Below are 12,546 nucleotides of genomic sequence, written 5' to 3' on the forward strand. Positions count from 1 at the left end.
TCATGGTCTGGGACCAAGAGAAAATTGTTGATGGTCTAACCAACTGCTTTGCTCTGACACATCGAAGGTTACTAATGTTTTTCCCTGGCATGGCAAGATAGCCAATACCTCTACCTCATCTTGATTTATTCAGTGCCATATTTTGGGATCAAAATCTTACTCTTGGATTAGTTAGAATTTGGTGATTATAAGTGACAGAAATCCACCACACTTGCTTAAAATGGTGAATTTTACTGGCTCATACAGTTGGGAAGTTCAGAGGTAATGACAGCGTCAGGTGCATTATTGGACCCAGGGAGCCAAATGAAGTTATCAGTAGTCTTCCTCTCACATTCAGCCCCTGCCCCTGCCACCATGATGGGCTTATTCTCACATATTGTTAGACGTTTTCTCCATGTTAATAGAGTAAAAGTAGCCAACTTTTAATTTATACCTTTCTGCTCACTAATACAAAAAACAAGACCCTTTCTCCATCTTCAGATTTTCAGAATTGGAGTAGGATGCTGAATGACTTCGACTACATGATCAGGTCTGGGACAATCACTGTGGCCAGCCAGTGATGTGATTTGTTGGTCAAAGCTGGGTGACATTGCTCACCCCATGGGGCAAGATATGTATTTGCAGCCCTGATGGAATCATATGATTGAAGTTAGGGAAAAGCATCTCCCCAAAGGAAAGAAGGGGTGTCGAATATATTAAATTAACAAATGTTTATTGAATTGTTTTAACTTTTATATTTTTAAAAATGGATAGCCAGTTTTCCAAATCCAATTTTTTTCTCTACTTAAAATTCCATCTTTGTAATATAGAGTATGGTAAGTTTTCTGTTTTCTTTTTCATTTGCCAATGCCACACTGCCTTAATTTTAAAAAGCTTTAAATTAAAAAAGAAAAATGAGGTCTTGTTCAATTACCTGGCCAATGGAAATTGAATAGTGATGCAGTAGTTTCAGAATGTATAGCAATATTCAGCCGAAGTGAGATTCATGAGAAAGCAGAAATTGCTCCTTGGCAGTTAAATCTGTCTCTTTAAAAAATTAAGTTACTATGAAAATGTGAGAGGCCTTTATTATGTTAAAAAAAAAATTCAGTTGATTTTCACATGCAGATAATTATACAGATTCTTTAGGAAAAAATTCACTTGCCATTTATATGTATAAGTTTTCAGCTATTAAACATTTAAACAATTTCAGTGAAAATCTTTCTAAAATTAATTATAGCCTTTACTTTTGTACAGAAGTCCACATTTAATATGTAAGGCAACATTTTATTAGTGTGCGTTTTGAATCGTTATGTTTAGTTGTAAATTTGTAGCAGTCCTTCCTATTTTCTAATAGAAGAACTTTGAAACAGATAAACTGCCATGTTTGAATTTTCTGTAAAATAATAAATGACTCATAGTAAAGTTCTGACATACTTTATTTTAAGTAAAATCTGTAAGAATTAATGCATTTGTTTTGGCTCTTCAAAGGCTTTTTTTTTTTTTTTTTGTACTTTCTAGATCTTAAATGTGCCCCAAGTGTTATTATTGTATGTGATTTACTTACTGTTAGCAGTTACTTTTGGCTTTTCATTTGATAATAGGTGATTTCAAATCAGAGAAGTCTAATGGGGAAATAAGTGAGTCTCCTGGAGGTGCAAGAGGAGCATCTAGTTCAACTCGAATCATCACCAGATTACGGAATCCAGACAGCAAACTTAGTCAGTTGAAGAACCAACAGGTGGCAGCCGCAGCCCATGAAGCAAATAAGTTATTTAAGGAGGGCAAAGAGGTTTGTTCTTTCTGTTTAAAACTAAAATCTCTGGAATGTAAAATAAGTTTATTTACCATACCTTACAAGTAGGGGCAGGAACTTTGTAGACCTACTTTTGAATTGTATTTTCTTCATTTCTAAGAGTGTAGTGGCTAACAATTAAATTGCTAGTTTTATGTTATGGTAAATATAGTTGTGCACTCACATTTCATGCATAGAAACACTGTAAATGGGTGGTATACTTTCTTACCATATAGTTTTATTGTATATAATTCTAAAGAGATTGTGGGGGTTTTTTTTGTTGTTTTGTTTTTTGTTTGTTTGTTTTTGCACATATTGTAATGAGTAGGCTATGGGTGGGCTTTATCAAAGAGTTGTAGATGATTTAATGCTCAGATCTCGCTATAATCATTTTAGGTGAACCTGAAGCTAAAGGGTAGGACTTACCCCTTGATAGTAGAATACAGTGCATAGAACAGCACTGCATCCCAGCTCTGGTTATGAAGAAAAATTTTAAAGCTAGGACTCAGTATTTCTGCCCCGCAACTAGCCATCGTGACAGAATAATGGCCACAACTTTTTCTCCCAGATTTGAGAATTATTTGCAGGGTAGATATGCAAGAACATACAATGTTCTTTTCTTAACACCATAGGAATAGCTTTAAAGCAGCAGCTTTCAAGCTTCTTTTTCACTCTGACCCTCAGTGAGACATTTTTTGCTGCAGCCCAGTACACACACAAGTTTCCAGAAATAGTATTTTACCTTACTATTTGGGAATACTCTGGTATTTCCTCTTTTAGTCTAGTCTATTGTATTAGATTCCACTTTTTTAAGGAGCTGAATAAAACCCGCTATTGATTTAACAGTCCACTGACGAGATTGGGGTAAACTCTTTGAAAACACTATTTTAGAATATCTGTGGGCTCTTATACTAAAGCTGGAGTTGATGAAAGGAGCAGAAGAAGAGGCATTTTTAGGAAAATATCTTTTGGGGAATAGTACCTGTAATGCCCTCCTTTTTTCCCTAACCTGTATATTTATTGTAGGCTTGAAGTTATGATTGGTAAATGCTTTACACATGTAGTTTTGCGTGTATATTTGAAATACATGAAACTAACTTAGTAATGTCAAACATTATTAAGTTTTTTGCAGCCATATATTGGTTGCAGCCATATATTGGTGGTTTAATTATATAAAACAATCAGCTTTAGCTTTTAAACTTCAAAAGTTCAGTAACAAGATATATCTTAATTATTTGGCATAATAAATTATAACTTATTGAAAGAGATGCTCAAATATATATATTTGATGTGAGTAATCAAGCCTTTTTATTTTCTTGGTCAGGTACTGGTAGTTAACTCTCAAGGAGAAATTTCACGGTTGAGCACCAAAAAGGAAGTGGTCATGAAAGGAAATATCAACAATTATTTTAAGTTGGGTCAAGAAGGGAAGTATCGTGTCTACCACAATCAGTACTCCACCAATTCATTTGCTTTGAATAAGCACCAGCACAGAGAAGACCATGATAAGAGAAGGCATCTTGCACATAAATTCTGTCTGACTCCAGCAGGAGAGTTTAAATGGAATGGTTCTGTCCACGGGTCCAAAGTTCTTACAATATCTACTCTGAGACTGACTATCACCCAACTGGAAAACAATATCCCTTCATCCTTTCTTCATCCCAATTGGGCTTCACACAGGTAAAGGAAACTAAGGTTCATTTATTTTGCTGTGAGTACACTAAATGTTTGCTGAATGATTATTGCAGGTCTGTACTTTAAACAGTCATTACCAATGAATTGAATGAATTCAGTTTAGTCAGCAAAACACTGAGGGCATTAGGGATGTGAGTGTACTTCTCAGTTACTGAGTTAACACTAACGTTTGGGGGATTTCTAGAAAGCAGAGTCTTTGTCCCTGGAATCAAGTGAAGGCCAGACAAAGTTCCAGAACACTGTAGAAGGTTTAAGAAGTTGAAAGACTAATTAATCTCTAGGATTCCTTCCAGTGATCAAAATTTATGATTCCGTGAGGTAGAAACTTCCAGTAGCAGTATATTTATATTTGCTCAGCCTAGACACATATGCCCTATAAGATGGAGGGATCGCGAATGATAACTCTTGTGCTTCTAATTTAAGATCAAGGAAGTGAAATAATTTTTTTCCCTTCAGGGCAAACTGGATCAAGGCAGTTCAGATGTGTAGCAAACCCAGAGAATTCGCATTGGCTTTAGCTATTTTGGAGTGTGCAGTTAAACCGGTCGTGATGCTACCAATATGGCGGGAATCTTTAGGACATACCAGGTAAGTGAATTCTGAGCCCTGTGAATGGTGTACTAGACTCCTTTTTGGAAGGTTAGTCTGTGAAGAATGAAAATTAATGTATTTAAAAGGCTATATTGAAGACTTAACTCTTTTTGGCCTCATTTTCCTCCTCTATGAGACATAAACATGAACGAGCATTAGATCTTATGATACAGGATGATAATGAAGATCAAAACAGGTCAAGTATATGAAAATTAAAAATATTTTCAAAAGTAAAAGGCATTTTATTGAATAGAAAGAACACTCATTTTTTGAGTATTCTAGAATGTTTCAGGTACTGTGCTAGGGATCCGATAGACTGAGAGTTGAGTGTCTGGCACAGATCATGCAGCTCCTAAGCAGACTCAGCTGTGCAACTTCAGTGGATGGTTAAACAAAATAGGTAAATTTCATGGCTTGAATACTTTCAGCCCAATAGATTTGTTTTAACTTTAGCCTTTAGAAAGTTATTACAAAACTAAAATAAACTTTATGATAAAAAATGTAAATCATTATCCAGTGTGGAAAATAAAAATCATTCTACTTACTGGGCTCCAAAGGTATAACTCTGCACTTTTTAAAATATAAACATATTTTTGTATTGCTTTCAACATTTGTTTTATTTTGCAATGAAAAGTTTTTAAGAAAAGTAAATTTATACCTACTAAACATTATTTTTCATCTGCTAAATGTTGCTCTTAGTTTTCTTTGGTGTTTTCTTTTCCCCATATAAATCTTTTGGATACTTTATTCTCTTTTTCTTTCCTCCTATTTTGAATGTAATTGCTGCTACCAGTAGAGGCTTCCATGAATGGAATGGATTTAATTCTTCCAGGATACCGAAAACAGGGTTAAGTTAAGGTGCCACAGACTGCACCCTTAGAAAGGAGAGCTAAGTGGGCGGTGATTTACCTTTATTCTACCTTTTATTGCTATCTCTCATCAGGGTGGATGGAGCAAGGAGACAGTCAGAAGCAGTTGTGCGGCGATGATATGTATTTTTCTTGTTCCTTCTTGCATTTACCTCCAGACTTGCCTCAAACTTTTCTTTCCCAACATTCTCCTATTCAGCGATCATCCGAACTTGTATTAGTGGACCAAGCAGCCATGTCTCTGGTGACAAGAGATCAATACTACGGGAACTACAGCTAAGCTAAATGTTGCTAAATAAAACTCTAAATACATAGACACAACTTAAAATGACTAAATTATACCTTTTATAAATGTGTTTTTGAATATCAAACATTCTAATGAAGATGAAATTTAATTTTTATTTTTAAAAATTGAGGAATTTTTTTCCTTCCTGGTTTGTCATTATGACTAGTCTTCTAAACATGTTACGTAGAGTTATAAAATTATACAATGAATTGTTTAAGTTTGGCACATGTGGTAATACATATGAAAGAACTCTTTTTAAATATTATGAGGTGAGATAAAATAGGACACTTTACATTTTAAAAAAAATTAGAGACCATGATTCAGGAAAATTAGAAGTTAATAATAGGACTTCCACTTCTGGCAGTACTGTGGTCAAAAGCTTCTAGGTGGCGAACTTCTAAGACCTGATCCTAAGGAAATATCTAGAAATTCAACCAAATATTTTATTCATAAAATGTTTATTCATTGTGATATTCAATAATAAAGCTTTAAGAGCAATCTGAATATCTAACAGTTGCAGAATATTTAAAAATATTAGTAAATTAGGATCTTTTTTGAGAAAATTATAGTCTTTGTTGAAAAACATTAGAATACCTAAATAAATGGAAATATATCTTATGTTCATATGTAGGAAGACTCAGCGTCTTGACTCAATGTCAGTTTTTCTCATGTTAATACATAAATTAATTTCAATATCATTGATAATTATAATTGAATTTTCTGTAGAAATTGACAAGATGATTAGACAATTTATAGGAAAGGGGCAATAAGAGAAAAAGTAAATTTGAAGGGCAAGGTGGAAGGATTTGACCTACCAGGTAACAAAACTTATATTGGATAGCTCTAATAATACTGTAATATAGATGCAAAGACAAACAAATAGACCAGTGGTACAGAATAAACAGTCCAGAAAGAGACCAACTGAGTATGGAAATACAATTTATAATGGAAGTAGCATTAGAAAGGATGAACTATTTAATATAAGGTGATGAGGCAATTACTTATCTATACAGTAGAAAGTTCTCTATATCATACAGGTAGAGTAAATCCTAGCAAAACTTTAAAATTTAAGAAGATATAAGAGATTATGACCCTGGAATAAAGAAAGTTCTCTCCTTCTCTCCCTCCAGTTTCTCCCTCCTCCCTTCACCTCCTTCTTTTTTCCCTTTTCTTCTCGCCTCTTCTTATGCTTTTTCTTCCTCGCTTACTTCCTTCCATACTTTCTTCTTTTTCTCTTTCTCTTATCTTCTTTCCTTCCTAATTCATTCAATATTTCCCAAAGCATACCTAAAGGCGGGCATTATTTCTTTCATTTGTAAGCATGTTATCTGTCCAATGAGAATGAGTGCATGTATGTGTCTGTGTATGTTTAATATGGTTATACATACATAAGCTTACATGTCATATGTAGGCTGTAATGGGTAGTAATAAAATGAACATCTGTGAATTCATCACTCAGTTTAAAAATAACATTAACATTGTGTCTACTTTCCATTCACATTATCTTGCCCGTCATGAGAAATAACTATAATTTTTAAGTTCATGTTTTGTTATAACCTTCCTTTAACTATGTAGTTTTATCACACATGTATATATCAGTAATAGTGGATTATTTTCTGTTGTTTTATAATAATGTATCATTCTAAAAGACCTTAGTCAAAGACTGGATGAAGATATTTTTATTGTTTTATTATACTAAAATCAAAAAGTTAATATCTACAATATATTCAAGAACTTCAGTTCAATAAGAAAAAAAATCGAACCATTTAGTATGAAAAATATCCAAGGGTACGAACAATTCACAAGAGAGGAGACACAAATACCCCAAAAGACATGAAAAGATGCTTAACCTTTGTGATAACGTGGGGAAAATGCACATTAAAACTAGGGCTTATTATTTCACATCCATCAGATTGTCAGAAATTTATAGTATTGGCAAATAACGTGACATACTAGTAGGAGAATTCTGATACATTGCTGATAAAAGAGCAACTAGTATAATGGTTGCTGCAAGCACATTGGAGATCAGTTTTTGGTAAAAACAAAGTCAAAAATGCAATTCTACTCCTAACTAGATACCTTAGAGAAACCTTACATGAGTAAGTGAAAGACATGTAGAAAGATATATTCCTTATAATATTTTGTAATGATGAAATTTGGGAACAGCCCCTAAATGCCCATAATGAGGCATGTTTAAATTGTGGTGTCATTCGCTGAAGGACTACCATACAGTAGTGAAAAACAAACTAGAACAACAAGGGTCAATGACACTGAATCTCATAACTGTACAACACAGATAATTATTTTCCTAAAAAATACATGGAGTATGATTCCATTTATGTCAAATTTAAAAGCATGTGCACTGTTATAATGTTACAGAATTGTTTAGGGATATAGACATTTGTGGTAAAAGTTTAAAGGGATGCAAAGTTATATGCTTGAAACTTAAGAAATACACTTCTAAATAAATAAAAAATGGTTAAAGAAACATCATAATGGAAACTAGAAAACATTTTGAATGTTCATGAGAACAGTTACATATATTGAAATTTGGGGGATGCAACTAAAAAGTACCCAGGGGAAATTGGTAGCCTTCAGCATTTACATTAGAAAAGAAAAACTGCAAATTAATTTGTTAGGCATACATCTCAAGACATCAACTCCAAGAAAGGAAATTTTAAGAAATATTAAATATTTGATGAAATAGAAAATAAACATACCTTAGATATTATTATAATTTACAAACCTCTAATGAGATTATCAGGTAATGGGGGGCGGGGAAGAGAAAGCACAAATAATCTCAAGAATAAGAAAAGGGACCTAACAACCAGTATTTCTGATTCTCACTGGTACTAGAGATTTTTAAACCTTCAAAGAGTCCACTAACATAGTATTCAGGCCTACTGCATCACAGAGAAGAAGGCCTGCTGGGCTTCTACTTTTGGGTAGGAGAAGAGTTGGGGAGGAGCCCCCAAATCTCAGTCATTGGACTGAGCAGAGCATAAGCCACACTCTTGTCAGGCAGGAAAAGGATTTCCGGTTCAGGATATCACTGGAGATGGGCAGGACCGGATGACCCCGTAAGGATGTTCTTCGAATTTCAGAAAACAGATAATTCTATTTAAACTCTTTCACAAAATAGAAAAAGAAAGAAATCTTGTAGATTATTACTTCTGTTAGTGTGAAACTTATAAAACTTGATAAATAGAAATAGATAAATGGAAAATTATGGTCCTGTCTCCTTTATTAATATTTATCATAGATTAATGTTTAGTGACAAATGGATGTGCATTCAAGAAATCTTAAACAAAAAGTTGGCAAATATATTCAGAAGTAAATTAAGAGAATAATAAATCGTGGCTGCCTTGGCGTCACCTAAGTATGGCAGGTTTGTTCATTCTTAGGAGATCGTTAATAACATGCTCTTGTAAGACATCAAGGAAAACCTTGATCATCTCATTAGATGCCAAGAAGTTATTCGTTTTATTAATGAGCTATAAGTTTGTTATTCTTGGTTTTAAAAAAACTTAGTAAATAGGAATAGATGAATAGACTTTGTTGTTTCTTTGTAAAGATATATTTCAAACCAAACCGTCATGCTTTTTGGTGAGACTCTTGAAGCATTCCCATGAACATTTAGGTGGCACAAAACAAAGAAGACAATTATCACTGCTAATTTTTAACGTTTCTTAAAAGTATTAACCAGTGCAGTTTGTCAGGAAATATATATTAACAGAGGCACAATTATTATGCAGCTGATCTAATTATATACTTAGAAAACCCATGAAATTGAAAAATTATCAGAAACAATATGAAAATTAAATAAGGTGACTGCCATTCTGAACAATAGGCTTTATGTATAAAACAGTGACCATGTAGAAAATGGGAGTTCTGATTTAAAATAACAAATTGAATAAACACATTTATCTTTGCTCCCTTGCTGAACTCCACCAAAACTATGGCAAAGGGATTTGGGTAAGGGGACAAGGGGAACAACAGAGATTACAGCATCAGTAAAACTAGAAGCAGTAATGCAGGTGGACAGATGCTAGATAACCTACCCAAGAAGGCCAAATCCCAAGTCAGTGAGGAGAACTTAAGAATTTTCACAAGTTTTACACCATAGACTCTTCAAAAAGCACAGAAGCAGGAACTACAGAACGGTCTTCTTCAGATCTGTCTCTGTAGTGTGCAGTTTACACGATCCTGCCAGAGTTCCCGGTGCGGTGAGCAGGGTGTCTTCCAGGCCTTGGGTTTCACCAGGAAGGGCTCTTGTAAATTTGTAAACTGTGACCCAGAAACAAGTTTATTTTTTCCCCAGGAACCTTTTAATAGTGACAATGTTGCTCTTTTGATCATGCAGCTAGTTTTATTCTTGCTGCTGAGTTTTCAAAAGTCAAACTTTATACTGTTTGGGATGCATACATGGGTGTTAAAACCATAAAGAAAAGCAAAGGGTGGCAACACAGAAGTTAGGCTACCGATTCCCTGGGAGCGGGACTCACTAGCTTCCAATATGTTGGTTATTGATGAAGGTTTTTTTCTCAACCCTTTTAAATATTTTAAATATTTTTTAAAAACACAATGAAAGGAAACATCCCCCAAACAACAAAATACCCTCAAACAACCAGAAATAAATTTAACAAGAAATATTCGGAATTATATAAAGAAATCATTAAAACTTTACCAAAGATATACAAGGCTATTTTGAGTAAATGAAAAGATATATGCTTAGATATGTATATTAAATTTTAGAAGATGGTACATATATAAGCTATCAATTAATACTTGTTTGCATCGTGAATAGGATTTTCCTTCTTGGGGGACAGGGAGACTTGACCAAAATGGTACTAATAATTTCATCTAGAAAAATTAATGTGCAAGAAGGGGAATTAAGTATTTAAAAAAATAGGAATCCATGCTAGAACATATTTTGAAGCTACAGTAACCAAAATAATTGGTACAGCGGAAGTAGAGTGGTGGACCGAGCAGAAACTCCAAGAGTAGACCCAGGCACATGCGGGATTCGCTCTGATGGCATCCCATGTCAGAGGAGGAAGGAGGGCACATTGAGGAAAATGTCACCTAGATCCCTGCCCAGCAAAAACGTTCAAATAAATGAAGATTTAAAAAAATACACTCTAATAACAACAAAACCTCAATAAGAAATCATGGATTAATGTGTTTTTGTTGTGGTACTTTCTTTTTAAACAGATATAAAAGCCAGATGCCATAGAGGAAAAAAGTGGATACATGTATTTAAAATCCTGAGTGGAAAAATAGTAGTATAATCAAACTCAAAAGACAGATGACAAACTGAGGAAAAATATTTGCACCACAAATGGAAAATTTCCTTAATTTACAAAGACTTTTTTTAAATGAAAAGGACTAATAATAGTCCAGACAAGACAAAAGATTTGAACAGGCATTTTGCAGAAAAATAAATGTGCAAGGCCAGTAGACATTAAAAAAAAAAAAAGACATATAAATCAAATCCCTGGGATAGTATTTCTTATCTCTCGATGGGCTGATTTAGAAGTTTGGTACTAACTTATGTGAAGGTGTGGAAAAGCAGGATGGCTTTATCATCGATGGCTGTGTAAAGTGTACGATTCTGAAGAGCAGTTAGTACTATCAGCATCTTAAGTGCAAGAACCTTTGGACTTAGCCATCTCCGCACTGGGTAGGGCGATACTCCCCAAGCTGACCAAGACAAGACATGAAACATTGCTTATTGTAGCTTTGTAATGGCAAACAAACACAATACCGCCCTGGGCACCACACTGGGACCGGGAGTGGAGTTGAAGCTCAGTGCATCATACTCCTGGTCTGGCTCTCCAGGGACTTGCGGAGATCTGGAAGGACCACCTGCCGCCCAGTGCGCCCACCAGGATGGAGCAGCACCTGGAGGCTGTGCAGGACCAGCCCAGCCAAATGGAATTGAACTCCTTCAGAGCTCCTTTGTTGCTGCCTTTTCCCTTAAGTGTTGTTTCAGTGGCAGTGGGAATAGAAGTTACTCTGAGTTAGCTAACGTCACAGATTAACTACAATATCATGTCACTGGCCCGGTATCCCAGCAAAGTAAATAAAGCCTTTGGTGGTGAAAACGACCTGTTTCCCATGTTAATAACAAGAGCACAAGCTGAGTGTCCAGCCCAGCCGTGAGCACGCACAAGGTCACCACACTGGTATTCTCCCCACAAGGTGCTCCATTCCTGGCCACTGTCTGTGAAGATGGATCAGTTGCTGTGCTGGACCTGACCTTGTGTGTAAAGCTGAGCCTACAAAACCGCTACTGAGAGATGCTACCTGGTCCTGGCTCAGGCATGCCTCCCCTTACTCTGGTGGGCTGAGGCTGTCGGGTATCCACTATGCTGTGCCTACAGAGCCTGCCCCACTCCCTGGTTCCAAGAGTGATAGCAGATCGGTGGTTTTTGAGTCAGCGAGTTAGTCCCTGGTGAGAATCCACTCCCTTTCCTCTCCGCCCATCAATTGTGAGGGAAGAAGGAATGTGTGCTATGCTAGTTGTTTGCAGGTAACAAACATGAGTTCTGTCAGCCTGGGGGAGGCTAGATTCTAGGATTTTATAGTCACAGGGACACAAAGCTGTCTTGAAAGTAGAGATAAGTGGTGGAAATAAAGAGAATTAAATCCCCTCTTATAGCTTACTAGCATGTCCCTCTCCCCTGAGTTGACAAAAGATCTCTTTATTTTCTCTGCATACCTGTGCGTGCAGAATTGGGTACAACTAGGTGGAGTGTGATAAAAAGCAAGTCTTCTACCACCAGAGCTTAGGACCAGGAACTGTTCTCTCCATAGGTATTGGTTAATGTCCCTGATTATGGGAAATAGTCCCGTTATGAAAATCCAGTCTTAACACCTTAATGTAGAGTCTTACTCCAGGACTGCCCATGCCTTTATTGCTGGGCCTGCCTGAAAAAAGAGTGTGGCTTGCATCCTATGACTAATGATTGATGCCTAATCAGTGTGGTCCTTCCTTTGTAGCCCTTCTCACCCAAAAGCAGGAGACATGTGGCTCCCTTCTCTGTGGATGTAGGAAGCCTGAATTCTATGCTAGTGGACCCTGTGAAGGCTTTAAAATCCCCAGTGCTGGATAGAAAGGATCAGAAATATTGGTTGATTAAATAAAAGTTTTTTAATCCGTTGGTCTTATTTGGAGGGAAGGAAATAAAGTATTCCCTTTAATAGGGAACTGGTTTAATAAATTATAGTATGTCCATGCAGGAGTATATTATTTAATTCTTTAAGAGATTTGTTATCCTCTGGTATGGTGAGATCTCCTAGTGCAGTTATTCGTTAATTAAAAACTT

The 12,546-nt window shown here is 35.7% G+C and overlaps 1 protein-coding gene across 1 annotated transcript in view; it reads left to right on the forward strand.

Moving 5' to 3' along the window:
• Positions 1-12,546, forward strand: part of BPTF (bromodomain PHD finger transcription factor) — a 130,017-nt gene that overhangs the window by 59,652 nt on the left and 57,819 nt on the right. Inside the window, 5 exon segments of the mRNA XM_011368578.2 lie at positions 1,584-1,771; positions 3,099-3,454; positions 3,926-4,059; positions 5,004-5,173; positions 9,342-9,441. Coding sequence (XP_011366880.1) covers positions 1,584-1,771; positions 3,099-3,454; positions 3,926-4,059; positions 5,004-5,173; positions 9,342-9,441 — 948 coding nt within the window.

The sequence above is a fragment of the Pteropus vampyrus genome, unplaced genomic scaffold (genome assembly GCF_000151845.1).
Source record: "Pteropus vampyrus isolate Shadow unplaced genomic scaffold, Pvam_2.0 Scaffold143, whole genome shotgun sequence".
Classification (NCBI taxonomy): domain Eukaryota; kingdom Metazoa; phylum Chordata; class Mammalia; order Chiroptera; family Pteropodidae; genus Pteropus; species Pteropus vampyrus.